At 38.4% G+C, this 20,689-nt stretch overlaps 1 protein-coding gene across 7 annotated transcripts in view; it reads right to left on the reverse strand.

Annotated features, from left to right (window-relative positions):
- tead3b (TEA domain family member 3 b) overlaps positions 1-20,689 on the reverse strand; it is a 44,240-nt gene extending 23,551 nt beyond the window's left edge. For all 7 annotated transcript variants that reach the window (XM_065279515.2, XM_065279512.2, XM_073815233.1 and 4 more), the window contains exons 1-3: positions 20,536-20,689; positions 20,064-20,145; positions 6,257-6,508 (exon numbers count right to left, since the gene is read on the reverse strand). In XM_065279515.2, the coding sequence (XP_065135587.1) occupies positions 6,257-6,380 (124 nt within the window). In that variant the 5' untranslated portion in view covers positions 6,381-6,508; positions 20,064-20,145; positions 20,536-20,689. The remainder of the gene's footprint in view (positions 1-6,256; positions 6,509-20,063; positions 20,146-20,535) is intronic.

The following is a 20,689-nucleotide window of genomic DNA, read 5'->3' on the forward strand; positions in this document are numbered from 1 at the left end:
ATGACATGTCTACCATAGCCTGACGGGGTCTGTATCACTTTTACTCGTATTTTAAAACTTAGGGTTTGTGGTAGTAACCAGAGCACAAAAAAAAACTACAAAATTCGACTGCTTTACGGCATACGTCACTTCCTCCACACAATTTGTTTTTAACGTGAATTTTGCTGGAGGCTACTTAATGAGTGTAGAGAGCAGTTTCTAACATGTGACTCTGTGGCACAGTCTTTAGTGTCACGGACCTATGACACGGGCGACCCGGGTTCGATTCCCCTTTAAGGCAATTTTTTATATAAACTGTTGATTCATACATAAATGCGATGTTCTTTATAAATTACGGCGATTATATTGCATATAGTTCCCTGTATTCAGATGCTGTGTTCACGTATTTACCTTTCTTTTTACTGTGTCTATGATATTTACATTACAATCCAGGATGCTATAGCACTCAAACTTGCTCACAGTGTAAAACCAAACCCTATTCATTCACCAATCAGATCCGAGCGTTTCTCTCTTCTCTCTTCCTCATTTGCTGCGTTCCGCTGTCACTCGCGTGACGTATTACAAAGCGGCAGACCTAAACGCATCGGTTTACTTGGATTTGGAGCGATTTTCACACAAAAAAGAGGAATAACAAGCGCCATTGCGGAAAATCCTGGTGGCGAGGGAGAGAGAGCGGATGCAACAATATTTGTTTGGAAAAAGGCAAGGAAATACGTCTGGTCGTTTCTGAATTGGAAGGCTGCAGCCTCCGGAGGTCAAATATGCAGGCTGCACACGTCATCAAGCCTGGGTTATTAAGGTAAACTGAGCATTACATTCGCAAGTCATAAGCATACTGCAACAATTTACGATTAACTAAGTATAATAGTCAACTTTGTAATTGTTAATATTGTGAAATAAGACAGTCTTGATGACGTATTAGAAATACGACATCCGGAGGCTGCAACCTTCAGATTGAGAAATGGCTTCTGCCACAACGAGTTCCTCATCAGAAAGTTGTAACATGACTGCGTTTCTCCCTGTTGTCTCAAAATGTTGATCGTTTAGCATTTTAAATGTTTAGTTTTTAGTTTAGTTTTAAGGTTGGCCAGTTCCTTTCCTTTGCGACAGTGCTGCGGCGCTTGTGGGCTCTAGGGGCGCTAGAAGTGAAAAATACGTGTCTAGCACCCCCTAGTGGCCAAAAGTTTCATGGTGTCCCTTTAAATAAAAATATTTTAATTTTCATCATGACACGTAAGCCACGCCCCTGGCCCTGCCCACCCGCCCAATCCTACCACCTTAACTAACAAATTTTCTGTGGGAAACCGTGGTTAAGGATATGATAATATTTGGCTGAGATACAATTATTTGAAAATTTGGAATCTGGGAGTGCAAAAAAAATCAAATTTTTTTTTAATATATTTACGTTAAAGAAATTAATTTTTTTTCTTGGAACATGAACTTTACTTAATATCTTAATTATTTTGGCATAAAATAATTAGTAATAATTATTAAATAATAATTTTGACCCATACAATGTATTGTTGGCTATTGCTGGTTTCAAGCAGACTTTTGTGTCAGATACGTGGCCTATGATGCCTTAAAATGCATTCTACTTCAGCAGCACACTAAGGTATGAAACAGAGCCCCGGTACAGCACTTAAGCGAGTTTATAATAACACGGTGGCCCTCCTATAACTGATTTATGATTGCTGGAGTCCTTATGCAATGACTCAAAAATATACTGGTCTCAGATCAGTATTTACAGTTGGTTTTCTGTGAATGAGTCTCAGTGTGAAATGTAATGCTATACCAAAACTATGAATTAGTAGACATTGACAAAAAAATGGAAATGAATCGTCAGGCAGGATCATTCAAGTCAGCACTCTTGTAAATAAATGCTAAACAATTCAAACCCCCCCCACCCCATAAAACACTAAAATGAATGAGCGCCTAGGATTTATAACATGTCTAAACGTGACAGTGTTACTCCAATCTTTAGAGTAGAGAATTGAAACTGCAAATAAACATAATACTCGAAAGATAAAGCCGGATGTATGACGCTGTCTTTAGGAAAATGACAAGGTTTACAGCAAGCAAGAAGAGCCTGAACCTTTCTTCACCAGCACTGAGCTGAGTTCAGCTGCACTTTTCTCAGTCTGGTTTACATCTGCAGGCTTGGTTTGCTAATTCAAACCAGCACTAGGGTTTGTCTTGTCTGTTTCTCTAGAGAAAAAAGGAGAGCAGTCAGTTTGAGGAGGAGGGACTAAAGCCAAACACCTGGAGCCAAAGTAAAGCACCCATCTGCAGATACGATGCACATCTGAACGTGAAGCATGTTGCTTTTACCAAGGCTACACAGAGCCGTTGTCCTTTGACAATCGGGGCAATTTCAAATTAATTATCGCGGACGTATCACCTGCCATATGTATGCAAAATGGCCCAGCTTGTCAGTGAACTACTTTGTGTAGTAAATGCCGCTCCATCTAAAATGCGATTTACTACTAATCACAGAATCAGCTTTACTGATGAAATGCGCATGATATCGCATGCAAATTATCCCTAGTCGTTTTGTAATATATCAACTTATAGCAACAAGGGAAGCCAGTCTCTTAAAATACAATCCTTTCACTGAATAAATTTGGTCAGGCCAGACAGATCAGTTGCATCAAAATATTGCAAAATAAACAAGAATAGCAAAACAGTGAGCTGATATAAGCCAATAATTTGTTATACTTTGATCATGCTCCAGTTGGATGTTCCTGCACTCCTTTTTTTTCTCGCTAAATGTTTAATACAGCCATGTGGATTTTTTAATCTGGGGTGAATTCATAATCTTAGCAGTGTTAGACAATAAACGCTCTTTAAAGGGGAGATAATATCATAAAACTTATTACTTTTTCCATGTTTAATGCTATAATTGGGTCAACCTAGAAAATGTGAAAAGATCGACCCAGTAACTTAGTTTACAAATTTTGGTAAACCGTTCTCTGCAATCATGTAGAAAATTAGGTTATTGAAATTTGGCTCTCCTTGTGATGTCAGAAGGGGATAATACCGCCCTTAATCTGCACTTAATGTACTCTGTGGACACCACAGGTGTTTATTTGACACCTTAAAAAAGTCTTGTGATATGTCCCCTTTAAGCAAGTCTACTAACACTAATGTGAATTCTTGGCCAACGCATAAGTAATAAACCCTGTTTGTTGAGGTGATAAAAATACCATTGGCGATGGTCTGTGCCATTAAACAGGATAAATGTGTATTACTATATGCTATAGTAGTTTACACTAAACGTACACTGACAATTGCTATATGAAATGCATTGAAAGGTTTCTGAACCCATCAGGATGTTAAGTGAAGCTCGTGTATTTTCCAAGTCTTAAAAAAATTCCTGTCCCGATGTTATTCAGTCTAATGAGAGTAAAACAACTGAAGACACTTCTTCACACCTGGAGTCATTAAAGTTCTCAGCCCCAGGAAAGACCTTCTTTAATTCAAAGGAGGAGAGAAAAACAAAGATAAATACAAAAAGATATATATAAGGAAAAGAAAGAAACAAAGGCAGAGAAATAGAAAGTGCGAAAGAGTGAGAGAGAGTTAGTTAGTTTACTTAACTCATTGTTCATGTATTTTGGTTTGTTTTTATTGTAGGTTCACACTGTATGTTTATTACTCATTGCTTTGACCTTTGTCAATACTGATACTGAACAGCAGTGTCAATAAAGCTCATTTAAATTTAAGTGAGACAGAAAAGGAGGAGATAGAACGAAGAGAAAAAGTGAAAAAGATAAATAGGGATAAAGAAAAGAAGAAAGAGAGGAGGATTGAGCGCGAGATCTTGTGGCGCACAAATCTTGATTGAGCAAGACAAACGGAGCTGGTTCTGCCACTTTTTTAACTGGGTGAGAGGGAGGGAAAAGAAAAATAAACGACAATCTTCGCAAGGCTGGAAATGAGTCGCTATTGATAAATAAAACCAGTTTGGGGCTTACAGCGTGCAGGGGAAATAAAAAAGACAGAAAATAGGGGTAACAGTGAGCCGGGAGACTGAGAAACAAGATGGAAAGACAGATATGTTCTTGAGAAACCTGTCTGTAGTCCTCACTGCTACTCTAGGACAAGTGCAGGCCTGTTTTTTACACCGATCCTGTGCTCAGAAAAACACAACTGCTGGCTAAATCATGCATGAGTGTGCGTGTGTGTGTACGATTGTGTGAGTGTGTGTGTACGGTTGTGTGCGTGGGAGTTGCATTTTCTTCAGAAAAACCACTAAAGAACGAGAAGTTTCTTTTAATTAAAACTGAACACCTACATCATGATATGTAGGCACTGAGAGGTGCTCTTAAAGGAAAAGGTCACGCCAAAATTTTATTTTACTCGCCCTCGAGCCATCCTAGGTGTATATGATGACTTCTTACAGTCAGAGTTATATTAAATAATATCCTGGCTCTTTTCAGCTTTATAATGGCACTGGACAGTGCCCCACTTTTAAAGCTCTGAAAATGATTAAATGTCTTATGAGGTGAAACCATTTTTGTAGCGTTGACCTCCCGCCTCACCTCAACTATCTAGTGAACACACATAAAGCCATTTATCTCTTCACTCTTCGCCCAAGACATTTAATGACTGCTAGACCCCTAAGGCCACAGTATAGTTCATTTTTTACAAGTACACGAACATTGACGCAATTTTCGTCATCAGTAGAGTATGCGCGTACTGTAGATTCACTGCTGACTTTTTGAAACCTGCAATAAATTGTCACGCATGTGCATACAAGAGCACATTAATCACGATTATTTAACCTTTTTATTAAGCAAGTGTTGCAATAGGCTACACATGTCAAAGCAGTGGTGCCTTTAGAAGTGCCTTACAAACACATTGGTTTAGCGGCATGCAATTTATATTTTAATCTAGTGCTGGAAAAAGATTAATCGCATTCAAAATAAAAGTGATTTTTTTTGCATAATATGTGTAAGTGTACTGAGGGTAATTATTATGTATATTAAACCACACAGACATATACATATAGTAATTTCAGATTTTTACATTTATATATCCTTTTTTAAATTTATATATAATATAGGATATATAGACGGTTTCATCGGACGCATGTGCGCTGACGCAATACACGTCTGGATCCGAACTTTACTTCCGGTTTAGTTTTTTTAATGGTCTGACTAGTTGCTAAACTGATCTCTTGAACAAATGCCTCGTTGAAAATAACAAATATTTTGGTTTCCTATGTAATATATGTGTGGTTTTTTTGCTTATGTTTAAAGAACTTTGCTGTTATTTATTCTTAGCGGAGTTTTCCGGAAGTTACGTGCGGACCACGACAGCCGCTTGTTTATGTTGTTACTGCTGAAACTGTCTATAAAAATATAAATAAATATATATACACATGTAAAAGTTTCTCAAATACATACATACATGAATGTGTGTGTATTTATATATACATAAAAATTACACACAGCACACACTCATATATTATGCAAAAACATCACTTTTATTTTGTATGCGATTAATCGCGATTAATCTTTCCCCAGCACTATTTTAATTGCACAATAATTGTTTTACCACAATTATCTTAATTTTGTAATAGTTTGAATCCAAAATTCAAACTGAAAATAAAAACTGCACAGCCCAACACGAACACTATTGCAATTTGCCGCAACGAGTATGTGTCGAACGTCAGCGCACGCGTATAAGTAAAATGAACTATGCTTTGCAAGGCTGTGCATTCAACACTCACAGATGCGTAAACAAAAGACTATACCCAGTGCTTTAGCATTACTAAATATAAAATTATAAATGCATAATAGACACATCATGAATGTTTATGAATCGCAAACAATGCAAAGCTACCGTTATGGCACCGATTTGAATTTTGTGGAGCTGTATGTGAAGTGTGCATTAAAAGTGTATCACAATCCCTGTTCATATGTCAAAATAAAACATCCCCTTTACAAAATCTACCTGTTTGGCTGTTGCTTTTTTCTAACGCAATGACGTATCGTGAGTCATAGTTTTAACCTAAGCTTCTTCAGAATTAAGTTTGGAAGGCGGAAACTTTACTACAAATAATTATTTCCCTTGAAGCAAATTTGAAGCAACAATTTGTTGGCTTAAAGCTACAGCACAAGAGCAGGGTTATCCTGTACGACTGGTTACGACAAAAACGAAAGGAGAGTTCACGCCGTCAGTGATTTGGAGAGACTATGATTCGTTTTCACTCAGAGAGGATGGAAAGAGACAATCTTTATCACGCACTCACCATACATCTTTCCTTCATCCGAGAGGATGATTTTGCGCCTGCCGCAGGGCGGGTAGATGGCAAGAGCCTCCTGAAAGCTTTGTTCGATGTCCGGGCTCCACACGCCCTCTGCGTCTCCATCCATGGCCTTGTCCAGTTCATCACCCCCATCATCCAGCCCCTGCTCCGGGCTGCCGTTTGCACTCCACTTGTTGGACGCAATGATGCCGGCTCGTACCGGGGCCTGCCACGAGCCCCCACGCTATGCAAGTACTGAAAGAAAAGATGAGATAGAAATCAGTTATCATCGTTACTTTGTGAAGACTTTCCAGTAAAACAACAACATAATTTTACTCAAAACCGCTCCCTTGTCATCAAGCTCTTATACAAATCTGGGCAAATCTTGAATCTCATTTAATTCCCTTCTAAACTGGCACGACTCTTATTATGATTTCCTCCCCACTAACGTCCGAAAACGACAAATGAATTTTTGACATTATATAAAATCCCATTTAAAAGGATTAGATAATTAGGGCTGGCCTGCAAAAATGCTTGTGGTCGGGAGCGAGCGAGTCGAAATGTCTGAAAACGTTTAAAAGATCTTAAGCGTTTTTCAGGCTGCCTTTTATTTGCATGGTATTGTTCGTGAGGATCGTGTCCCGGGAGTCGCTGCTGTGCCCACATATTTCAATCTTTTATTTCACTTTCTGCTGATGTTGACAAAAACGCAGCTTGGGTAAATACGGCGGGCTCCGACTGCGACCTTCCTTTGGGGATATTCAAACGCTCCGGTTACACACACGTTGAAAGAATACGCTCGACTTGGCAGTCCAGAGACACAGAATAAGGAGGAGAGCATTGGAATAAGTGAACAGTCCAATTACTTTGACATTGCAGGCCACAATCTAATGCTGAATGGTGAATCATTAGTCATACAATAGGTTTCCAAAGCGCATTCGCCTTTGAGAGAGATGACAAACTATAACCGGTACAGCTGAGGCCGCTGCATGTTTCACGTAAGTGTTACAGGGCCGCAAAAAGTTGAGACTAAAGGTTAAGCAGAGGTGAAACTTTCCTCGGATCTGGGAGAGAAACATTTGGAGCTATTAGACATGGTTTGTCTCAAATGGACAAGGCTTGCCCTGTCCAGGGGCTCTGATGAGCAAGCACACACATCTGACCATTACGGCACAAAGGTCACAGGACATAGATCTTTAACCTCTGAATAACCTAAACACTGACACCCAAACAACATGGCATATCGTACAGAAAACCACCTAGCTCCTTATATACGCTTTAAAATGAAAAAATACTATGCTTTGAATGCATTTAAAATATGTGAGACTGTTTGTGAAATCCAGGTTTAAGTCTCAAAATCTAATAAAGAGATGAGGAGCATCAAAGTTTGATTTCACTCATTGATTTCATTTCAATTGAAAACAGTAAATCACAAAAATAACTTCAGCTGGGTATTTACAGACATTGTACAGGATAGCAAAATGTGACCATGTATATTCTGTAGATGGTATACATGTTAAATGTAGTGGCCAAAAGTGATTTCCAGCCTAAGACAATTGACATCTTCACCCTTCATTTAAATATTTTATTAAAATGTATTATAGGTTTTTATATGCAAATCTGACATTTTAATCTGAAAATTCATAAATTAAGATACATTTACTTGGTAAGCAAAGTGGCTTTTGATATTAAGTCTTGTTTATTGAAATAAATGATGAAAATCAAGAGGTTTATACTTAAAAATATCAGTTTATTTTTCTTACCGCACTGGTAAATATTTTGACTTGTTTTAAGTATAAACCTCTTGACTTTCATAATTTAGTTCAGTAAACAAGATTTAAAATTTTAACCCACTTTGCTAATCAAGTAAATGTATGTCAATTTAAGAGATTGTTTTCCAGTAAAAATATCCAAGTAAGACATTCATATTTTTCTGTATAGTTGTGCATAGCTTTGGAAAAACTATCAATAACAAGACAAGACAAATAAAATTTTAACATAATGATTATAATGCAGTCAATGTATGCTTTATGCATTTCTATGCTTTTTTGCCACATAATAAAATAGTTGTGGCTAGAAGGGATACAGCTATGGACAAAATCTCATGACATCTCATCAAGAGCGCAGTTGTCATCTTAATCCTACCCCAAACCTAACCATAACATTTCATGGGATGTAGGCCATAGCTGTATCCTATCCAGCCAGAACCGCTGTTTTTCATTCTAATCCTACACCCAAACCTAACCATAAACCCAGCATTTCATGGGTTTTAGGCCATAGTTGTATCCTATCTAGCCAGAACCGCTGTTTTTCATCCTAATCCTACCCCAAACCTAACCATAAACCCAACATTTCATGGGATATAGGCTGTAGCTGTATCCTATCTAGCCAGAACCACTGTTTTTCATCCTAATCCTACCCCAAACCTAACCATAAACCCAGCATTTCATGGGTTTTAGGCCATAGTTGTATCCTATCTAGCCAGAACCGCTGTTTTTCATAATCCTACCCCAAACCTAACCATAAACCCAACATTTCATGGGATATAGGCTGTAGCTGTATCCTATCTAGCCAGAACCGCTGTTTTTCATCCTAATCCTACCCCAAACCTAACCATAAACCCAGCATTTCATGGGTTTTAGGCCATAGTTGTATCCTATCTAGCCAGAACCGCTGTTTTCCATCCTAATCCTACCCCAAACCTAACCATAAACCCAACATTTCAGGGGATTTAGGCCGTAGCTGTATCCTATCTAGCCAGAACCACTGTTTTCATCCTAATCCTACCCCAAACCTAACCATAAACCCAGCATTTCATGGGTTTTAGGCCATAGTTGTATCCTATCTAGCCAGAACCGCTGTTTTTCATCCTAATCCTACCCCAAACCTAACCATAAACCCAACATTTCAGGGGATTTAGGCCGTAGCTGTATCCTATCTAGCCAGAACCACTGTTTTCATCCTAATCCTACCCCAAACCTTACCATAAACCCAACATTTCAGGGGATTTAGGCCGTAGCTGTATCCTATCTAGCCAGAACCGCTGTTTTTCATCCTAATCCTACACCCAAACCTAACCATAAACCCAACATTTCATGGGATATAGGCTGTAGCTGTATCCTATCTAGCCAGAACGGCTGTTTTTCATCCTAATCCTACCCCAAACCTAACCATAAACCCAACATTTCAGGGGATTTAGGCCGTAGCTGTATCCTATCTAGCCAGAACCACTGTTTTCATCCTAATCCTACCCCAAACCTAACCATAAACCCAACATTTCAGGGGATTTAGGCCATAGCTATATCCTGTCTAGCCAGAAGTGCAGTTTTCATCCTAATCCTACCCCAAACCTAACCCTAAACCCCAGTATTTTTGAGATTTGACCATTTAGCTGTTTCCCCTCCAAATAAAGCTGCAGTTTAGATACCTTTGTAAAACAAAAACCTTAATCTGGTTTACTTTTTTCTCCTTTTTGTACCATATTTTAATGCTTTACTTATAGGTCAATAAAAGCAAATACTGTGCAAACATCCCTTTCAGACATCGCTTACGGTCATAACGGTCTATCATTGATTAATAAAGTGGTTTGTTGTATCTTTGTAGGTCTTTGTTGATTTGTTGATGATCCTCTGCTCTCAGTGGGAACAGGGCACAGCCGTACACTCTGATCAAGCATTTTGTGTGTATGAAGAGACGGATGTGTGTACTGGGACAGAAGACAAGCTGCTCTATTGGAGAATTGGGCTTAAATTCCAGACATGTCCTTATTAAGGAAGTGTGGCGTACTCTCTCTCCTTCTCTTTCCCTTTCTCTCTTTCTCTCTCTCTCTCTAATGTCAACCAAGCCCCCTCTCACCCTATCCCTTTCCCCACCCTGCGCTCCCAAGCACTCTGCCCAAATAAGGAGAGGAGAGCAAAGGATGAGGGGAGGGGGGCTGAGGGAGGAGTGCTAGAGTTCCAGGGAGCTGGGGTGGGGGGACTGACCAATTTAGACATCCACTTCAGAGTCTGAAAAACAGTGGGATTGTTTTGGACGAAACGCAACATCAGCACGCCTGAAGTCCTGATAAAGCAAGAGTAATGTTAGCTAACAGCAGGCTAACTCTCCAGCTGCCAGGACACGGCTTACAAAAGCAACAGTGTTTATCGGATAGCACTTTATCGGATTTATACCATCATACTGATTACAATTTTTATATTCCAAAACACATTGGATTGAAAATCAAACAAACAATACTGAAATGAGCTGCAAGGTAGCCTAAAAGAAAAAATGCTAAGTTCTTCAACGCTAATGCTAATCTCACTGTTTGTTTTCTTGAATACATTTGGTAAAAATCAGACATGGCAAAGGTTAGAGATACAACTGCACAACATCCACCATGATACGAATGTTCCTCCAGCAATGAACTCAACGTTAAGCTTTTTTCCAAAGACGATTGTTAATTTTCTTATAACACAGTCAGGCTTTACAACTCACGACTGAATGAACTGAGATTTGCAGTGACACATTAGCTTTATAACGCTACATTCCCTTCTCTCTCAAACCAAACAGAGCTCTTAGTCAGTATATAATGCTGAAGAATTTCCATGTGGTCTAGGAATGTAAATAATGCCGCAAACGCCATGCAGCTCACACATTCATTGAGCCGGCCATTGAATGAACACAGCCCTCCCAGCCCACTATCTCACAGACATCCAACATGATATGAATTGTTTTAAATGCTTGCAGTACTGAACTGTAGCCAACACGGCTTCTTAGAGTTTACAAGATCACACTGACACTGTACTAGTTCAGAACAAAATCTACTTCAAAAAGTATGATCTTATATCAGTTACAAAACATGGATGTGTGACCAACTTTTTCCCAGTGGATTTCTTACCAATGGGGGACATAACACTGGAGGAGTTTGGGTAAAAGTAGTTGCCAAAATGTTTTTACCAGAATCCAAATGGCTTAGTCACAGGACCGTTCCAGGAACAAGGCAATGATTGAGGTTTACTTTGTGGACTCTTTGGATTTTCCTCTTAAAAGAGGTTGTTTTGACTCAAGGTCTGTGGCCATGCACAAAATCTACTGTAAAAGACAGAAAACCAAACAAGACCTGCTTGGGATGCCGTCCGTGTAGATCCACTTCATACAAACAACCCTAGATGTAAACAAAGTTTTGCTCAAGGGTACAACAGAGATGGCTTACCTTTTAAACCAATAATTTATAATCCACCAGACCACTAGCAATGACCTGAAAGTCACCTTTTCAATAAATTATTGGTAAATAAGTAAGAATGCACCGATGTATTGGCCCATAATTGGTACTGGCAGATTTTTTTTTTTAAATCAGCTGATGATCAGGGCAGATTATATCCTGGCAATTTTTTATGCGTTTACATGACATCACACATTATAAGTTTATTAAGCATAATCGACGCAAGACTGTACATGTAAACGCACTCTCTGATTATTGAAAATGATCACATTATTCGTGTACACGTGAACGTAGTCGTTGATGGTTAAGTTTCATAAAGAAGCTCTCAGTCAAGTCCTGCTTTTGTAAATTCTTAGCCCCTTACAATAAGTCTTATATTTCAGCGACTCCACTAACTGTCAAAGGAGCAGGGGGACTTTCCAGTTCAAGCACACAATTCAAGCATCTGAGAGTAAGCGATGGAGTCCATCTGTGCGTTAGTCATCCCAGGCAGACGTTTTTGGCGGGAAACATACAAGTGGAGGATCCTGTCCAGTAGGGAGGTCTTCTGACTAAAAGAAGGGACGAGGTTGATGCAACATAGGGAGGCAACGGTAGTTCGGCAGTGAGCCAAACCACCATAACCTACTTTTGGTTTTCCTGTTTGTTGGACACTTTAGTTGGACATGAAACCTAGACAGAAGGCACAAGAGATATAAACTGAAGGTACTTGCAATGATCTGAGCTAAGGTGACAGCACAGTCTAGACAGAAGTAAATCCAATCGCCCATTCATCTGAACCAAAGAGCAAAGTACTCACAACATGGTGGGTCGCAGATACAATTTTCTATTTAGTAATGAAGCAAGGACTAAAGTCCCCAATTGTTTTTCCTGTCAAACGTTGTTCAGTATATGAGATTTGTAAGCAAACTGTTGCAGCTGGAACACTTGTTGGCAAAAGCCGGCCCCAGGGATTTGATCCCTCCAGGCAACTTCCACAACACACCCGCTCTTAAATCACGCAAGAGCGTACACACCGTGCACTCATCAGTGTAGATCACCCGCTCTCTTACACACACACAGATACACACAGACGCACAAATACACACAGTCAGCAGAGAACAACAGGGTTAGACAAGTGTAGCAGCTGCTGGCTGGGTTCAGATTACAGATAAAGACGTTTAGAGTCTCTCCCCTCGTCTTATTGTCCGGCACAGATTTCCAACTATGGCCAAAACCGCATCGTTCACACAACTACTCCAAACTCTTCACATCTTGGACATTAAAAAAAGGCGTCCACTTCCCAGGAAACTGGCTCACGAATGGGTAATTCAATGAGACCATCCCAAACTAATGGCCGTATGATTCATTAAAACTTCCTTTTGTTATTAAAACATGAAATAGCAACAGAAGCAAGCAGCTTTTCAACATTACTATTGTATGTATGTAGGTGAAAACAGGGTTGTTAAATGGCTGTCAAAAGTTCATTGAAGGATCTTGTACATGCAAATCTGTCTGGGTGGGTTAAAAAAAGAATATCTGAGTGGTTTACCCTTCGGTTGTCTGATCATGTGACTGCAGCAGCAGTCTGAACATGTTTGAAGGAACTGATGTTCATGCACTTAAGAGTAGAAAACCTGCCGTACCGGTGTTTTTAGCTTATTAGCTTTGATGGTCTTCCTCTTAAAACCAAAGAGTGTTTATAGCCTTTAGACACAAGACCACACACTATGAATTGGCCACTGTAAAACCTATGGGTGGCCAGCTAGACAAACACATGTCTTTGCGACCCATTTTGACCAGCGAACCTTTCTGGTGACACATGCATTACATCCCATAACGTTGAAATATGTAATGCAATCTCAATTCAGGCTACATCCAGTCACTGCTATGTGAATATTCCCTGTGTCATCCAAAAAGGTAGGAAAAATAATTATGCAATAATATAGCTTTGTATATTAGTTACAGTATATGGTGATGTCTGAGATCAGCTATGAGTCTGGGCTGGATGATCTCATGAGCTAAATATAGAATTAGTTGGAACTAAATATCATCTAACATGCAATGGACCAGAAACCTCCTTAACACAGATGCAAACGCTTGGCCAATTATGAAAGTGTGCAGTGCCGTTGAGCCGCATAATGTGACTTACAGCAATAATGTGGATGCAACAAACTTCAAAAATACACTGAAAAAAGTTCAAACAACTGGTTTTGCAAGTCAATTCAATCTACTATTTTAAGTTTTGGCTTTTGATAAGTTGACATAACTTAAAAGATCAAGTTGAAATTGTTTAACTTACTTTTTTGAGTTCAAATAACACAAATATATGTTAATTTGACAAAAATGCTGCATTTTTTACAGTGCAGAGTTACTTTCCGATGTGACGCTGGACCACAAAACATAAGTCATAAGTTGCATGGGTATATTTCTAGCAATAGCCAACAATACATTGTATGGGTTAAAATTATAGATTTGTATGCCGAACATCATTAGGATATTAAGTAAAGATCATGTTTCATGAAGATATTTTGTAAATTTCTTTCTGCAAATATATAAAAAAAAATATTTATCATTAGCTAAGGACTTAATTTGGACAAATGTAAAAGTGATTTTTTTCCAATATTTTGATTTTTTGCACCCTCAGCTTACAAATTTTGAAATTGGTGTATCTCGTAACAAAATGGAAAGCTTAATTAGGCAACTTCCAAATTATGTATTATCTCAATAAATTTTTTTATACAAAACTGACCCTTATGTCCAGGGTCACATGTCGATCTGGCAGATTATCGACGCCGATATATTAAGCATTTTGCCGATTATCGGCATCGGTTATTTTAAAAGCCACCTCTCAAGCTGCTCACAGCAACTGACAGATTGAGTTATTTCTTGCGACTTATTTATTACACATAAATGTTCAGATACACACACAGGTATGCTTAAATAAAGGCAGTTAAATATTTACACTTATTATATGAATTTAAATTGTGCTGGTTAATCCATTGATGTACAAGATGATTAACTAAATAGTTCTATATTGTATGCAACGCATAAATCATTAGAAAATATTTAATTTATTCAATTCAAGTATTTTTTTTATGGTTTTTATGTATATACAGTTTATCTCCCTGCTATTTTTGTTATTATTAATAAGATAGTTATAATAAACATTTCTTAGAGTCAGAATTAAAAATGTTTCAAAGCGTTGAAAATTTGTGTCAGAGCATGCGTCTTAAAGGTGCAGTGTGTAATTTTTAGAAGGATCTCTTGACAGAAATGCAAAATAATATACAAAACTATATTATCAGGGGTGTATAAAGACCTTTTTATAATGAACCGTTATGTTTTTATTACCTTAGAATAAGATGTTTTTATCTACATACACAGAGGGTCCCCCTACATGGAAGTCGCCATTTTGTGCCGCCATGTTTCTACAGAAGCCCTTAATGGACAAACTTTGTTTACTACGTTGTTTCCATCAATTACATGTTTTTCCCGTGGTGGGTACCGTAGCTTCTCTGTGCGTTACAAAAGTGAGGAGTGAGCAGTGGACTGAGGCGTTGGTTGCAATTTTCAACCTCACCACTAGAAGCCGCTAAAATGTAAACACTGCACCTTTAATATTGACATTCATTTGAATTTTTAAAAACATATTGGTTTAAATTATCGGTTATCGGTCTACTCTGTAATAATCGGTACCGATATTGGCCTTGAAAAACACATATCAGTCAACCTCTAGTCACATATAATGTTATTCAGGTAGGTGGATGTAACATGTTGCCTGTTTTTAACAATAAAAAACTGCTTAACCAGAACAATAGTGGACCTGCCAAACAAAACTAGCACAAACGTCTACAAAAAATGCATTTTGACAACTTCTGGAAAACAATGCATAAAACTGAGCTCAACAAGTGTCTTTTATTACATATTTGTGTATCGATGTATCAGGCCTTAGATGAAACGGTAATGAAGTTTACAGAAAAGTCAAGTGCTATAAAGACTTTTGGGATAGAGACAAAAAGCGTGCGTCAAAACATTTCCTCAAAACCTTTCCAGTACTGCAAGATTATCTAAGAGAGTAAACACTTCTGGTCTCAACGCATTTTTACTTTTCATCTACCTTGCATTTTGTCTTTCCATACCACTTCACCTCCATCACATTTCTTCTCTCTCTCTTTCTTTCTCTAATAAATTGTACCCTGCTCCTCCAATAACTTCCTTTAACTTCCTTTCTGGCTCGGCACTCAGGAAACAATCAGAGCAGTAGAAGAGAGAAATAGCGAGATGTATTAAACGGATTAATAATATAGAATTAATAAGATATTTACCATAAGTACAACCAACTTATAAACGCCTGACACCATAAGTCAATAAAACCCCATCCCTCTCCACAAGAGACAGCTAGACATCAATCTGCGGTATATTAACAGCATCTGATTCCTGGGGTTTCGCATTATCCAAGGGGGTGACTTTCCAGGATGCCGTCTGCCTTCAGATCTCTCCATATGGTTTACTCAACTCCTGATTCAGTCGGCAGAGGAAAGACTGACACAAAGCATGTCGCATGTGCCAGAAAACTCGCTGTACAGTCTGATTCAGCACTTTCCTTGGAAAATCTTCAGGCAAATTTGTGAAGCAGGGCTTGATCATTTAGTGGCTAAGGCAGATGCTGGTGCCAAACCCCACGAAAACCAAAGAGACACGCAAAGAGAGACAAGACAGGACTCATAGGACCTTTGGGATGGCAAAAAAAGAGGCCTCATGTACTGATCTCACACTTTTATGCCAGAAAGAGAGAGACATCAATACTTTTTGCTGTTTAACTCCAAATGATGTGATTTCAGCAAACTCATTTCTTCAGTATTAAGATGACCTGATAAAGATTATGAAATGTCAAAACATATATGTGCAAGTTCAGATCATCACGGGCACGGCGAGTACTCACATATTGGAATAGATGTTTGTGATAATATTCGAAAGTACATTTTTACATTTCCTACAGATGAAATGTGACGTGTGCGAGACCGCTGCCAAGCGGAGGAGTTGATTCATAAAGCTTTCATCAACTAGACACAATTTACAATATTATTCAGGTCTGTAGTACAAACTCTGGATGATGAATTATATGCTGAGGTTCAATACTTCAGTATTTGTTTAAACCTTAAAAATAAGCAGGAGTAATAGTAATGCAAGCACTATTAATCAGCATAACGTTCGTCTCAAGCGTAATACTTGATTTGTTTGTTTAAACCTTCGGGTGCGATAGCCGTAGCATAAACTTTGCAACGTGTGAATTTAGTAAAAACTTGGCAAAGGAACAGCAACAATGTTCAACGTAATTCGGAAACTTGAAGTTTGATAAATACAAACTTGTCTTTCTCTTTCCGGTGAGGGATATCGGATTAGATGCGACTCAGGTGCGTTACAGAGCGAAGCCGAACTTACTGCCACAAACAGTTGGTTTCAAGAACAACTGGAAAGTTTAGCAACTTCAGACAGACAGAAACAAAGGCTATACTGTTCTAGCCCACAGCTCGCCCCTCCCTCCATTCGAAAGGCCACGGAGATGCCAAAAACCTTATCTGCCAATGTCTCACACAGGAAATGTATGTAAACAAGCGTCTCGAGAACAGGCATTGATTTTCAGCGTAATGTAAACACGGCTTCTCCATCATAATTAATAAAGCACAGGGACACGTTGTGTGTGTTTTGGCTTACGGCTCGCCACAGGCTCCTTCAACCACGACGAGGAAAGTCTTTAATTTAAAAAGGAAAAATTAAATTTTGAGGAACTCGAGACTATATAAAATGTTTCCTTCTGTAAACACCGAGAGTCTAAAGCGAAACAACAGAGCATGACATGGGATGTAAAATGCTTGTTGCCTTCTCTCAAAATCCGTCACATTTTTTCTCTCCGTCTCTTTTAGTGTGTTTGAACACACACACACACATAGATATTTGTTTAGGGCTCTGTTGACAGACAGGTAAGTGGTCACCATTTGGAGAGCCACTTCTGCTGCGGGTGCTAAAAGGACACTTTAGTCTGCACAAATGGAAAGAGGCTCATTACCCTCTCAGCTAGGCCCTTAACATGAACCAGCTAAAGAAACTGTCAACCGGCCAGCAACATAAACACACACATGGCACAAACAATCTGCCCCAATCTCACACGCTTTCGATCTTGAGGAGGATATGCTCACGACTTAAAAACGTCTAATTTCTTTATCGAGAAGCACAACGAGAGTGCGATTCTACCTTAAATGGTCGGAGACGATCGCAAACTTTAGGTTTGCCCTGCGTACCGAGAGTAAGGCCTTGGAGCAAGCACAAACAAATCATTAAAACTGATTTGTTAGCTTATTAAACAGTAAAGCTCTATTAAGCAGTCGTCGAAATGGCCATTCCCGCTCAGCGGGGCTTGACGGCCAAGGAGATTGGGGATGGATGTTATGTCTGCAAATGAGAACAGCAAATTTGCAGACGAACAACAAATGCGGCACATTGCGGAAGCCGTAAAAGACAACATGTGGCATCTGTTTAAAATCGCAAAAAATTGACATTTACTTAAATTACAAGGAAATGCACAGATGGGTTGTCTTCGAAGCACTCCTAAAGTAAGATATTTTTGAACAAGAATGCTAAATTGTGGAAGAAACTTTTAGAGACCCCCCCAAAAATACAACCACAAACTCCCATTAATACAAGAGACGTGATATTAAATTGGATTAAACACAAAAGAAAACAAGATAATGAAGATGCAAAAAGATAAAAAGCACACTTATTATTATGGTCTTTGAATTTGCATAAACCTGAGGTTTGTCATTTGTCTTATCTCCAAATCTATACGGATGAAAAATGCCTATTTACACATAGCTTTAACATGCTTAGTCTTATAGTAACTTATAATAAAGTTTACATATCACATGGCAAAGTTATCTGAGAGCTAAGCTAGACTAAATTCTCAATAACAGACATGGATGAATGCTTTTTTTTCTACACTAGTCAACATTTGAGTGGATTAAAACCTTTCATAAAATTGTCGTAAAACTTTTAAAAATACCCATTCTTGACTTAGGACAACTTTAAATGTAGACTAGTTTAGTTTAAAGCACAGCGTTCTTGTACCTTAACTGGTAGAGTCTTGCATTAGCAGCGTAAAAAGGTCAAGGGTTCAATCCCAGGGAACCTACCCACATACTGATAAAAAGCTGAGGGCACTTGTAAGTCACTTTGGATAAAAGCATCTGACAAATGTGTAAATGTAAATTATGCGTAACAGCATACAGGTAGGTATAGGGTGAGCTATAGAGTAATCTGGGACATTGGGGTTGGAGTGATTTCTTAGAAAATTGCCAAATGTCAAAAAACCCTCCAGATTAGTTTCATTTTGACATCTCTAAATAATACACATGCATGGCACCCATTATAAGACCAACCACAAGAAAAATGTAAGTAAATCATAGTGAAACCATGTAAGATGCAACATTAAAATACACCAATGTAAAAGCTTGCAGATTACTAACTAATAACATCTGGTGGATTGTGTAACCAGTGTATGTATTTAGAAAAACTGTGATCAATTGTTTAGTCTAAATGCTCAGTCAACGCTACACAGAATGCAGTACATGACCAACAGGCATTATATTGCTTTTTAACTAAATTTATAAAATGTTATTTTTTAACCACAAAACATATTTTTTGGATTATCTTGTAAAGCTTTAGGATCTAGAAAATAAAGCCCAACCTTTGTGAAAGTAGATAAATTATATGATAACCCAAAGCAGGTGGCAGAACCTGAAGAGGCAGTTTGGGCTGAACTGGTAAAGTCCAACCTGAAGTACAACATTTCTGTTTAACGAAACCTGTCCAATTATAGAAAGACAACCGAACACGTTAAACACGCAAGTGGGTCCAAGAAAAACAGATTGACATATGAGGAAAACTGTAAATAGTTGGGGCTCACCCACAGAGGAGGAAATAACTGTAAAAAACGAACGAATACATTAGCGCTAAATGTCATCGTATTTAGTGAAATTAGCCGTTGATATTCAAACACCAAATCTGAGGAGAAATAGATTTTTAGGCGGGAAGATCACAACTTGCTTGAACTGACAGGAATTAACGTTAATCGTTTTGATTGGGGAAAAAATTACTACAAAAAAAGTATAAATAGATAATTTTACAGAAAATAACAACAAAATAATTACATACAGACATTGCAAATTATAATTTGGTTTTGACAAATCAGTGTGAATATGCGATTACAAAATGCCAACTGCCTGCAGGCAAATATGACCGTTTCCAAAGCAGTCACGGTTCATTGCAGTTAAGAGCATTTTCATGATGGTAAGTTATGTCTTAGCTAGCTATTTACTATATAGGTAACTAAGTCAACAGCATACTTTTAATTCAATACTATAGTTCCTTTCATTGTCCATGTAATGTAACCATTTTTACAAAAACGTGCTGCAAGTAAAACTGTGGCATATCACAATGACATCCATGTTATATAGTGTCTTCTACTTCTAGCTGTCAACATTAAAGCGATTTAAATTTATAAACATTTACACTACTAAACTTCTCGTTTTAGTTTGCCCAGTGTAACTTAAAAGAAACAAACAAGCTTACCTGTTAACGTAGTAAAAGGAGTGCACGATCTCTCCAAACACTTCGCTTCTCTCGGTCTTGTCCTCTTCTTCTTCACAATCCCCTACAAAAATAAAACCCTTTTCCTTATTTTCAATCGTAAGTGTTTGGACAATCCTGCTACGAAAGTCAAAAGAGCAATCCTGTGCAAAAGAGCATGACATTTTCAACACAACGTCAGCGTGCAACAATGGAAGCGATAGTTGAAATAATGTTTCTAACTTCAAAGTCTAATTCATGAATAACATTCCCGGCTATCACGCTAAAATTGTCTTCCTCACTAACACACGCGCACATTTACAGCACATCCAAGCGGAATTGTGTCCCTCATCCCACCCGACACGGGCAGCTCCGAGGAAAAATGCGAAATATGACAAAGATCTGAAAACTTCGGCATGAAATCCCCGACAAAAACGCGATCGGACAAAGAACGGGAGAATCAAGGAAAACTCACCTTTATTGGTAAACACCTCTACAGATAGAGCAGCACGAGCTTTACTTCAGTAAAGTTATATTAATGTCGGTGCTCTATTGTTTTCGGTAATATTTCTCCGGGTTTGACAGTAAAGGTGGAATGCGAAGTATGGGTTTGGTATGAAATTCACGCA

Source organism: Paramisgurnus dabryanus, chromosome 7, assembly GCF_030506205.2.
Source record: "Paramisgurnus dabryanus chromosome 7, PD_genome_1.1, whole genome shotgun sequence".
NCBI classification, from domain to species: domain Eukaryota; kingdom Metazoa; phylum Chordata; class Actinopteri; order Cypriniformes; family Cobitidae; genus Paramisgurnus; species Paramisgurnus dabryanus.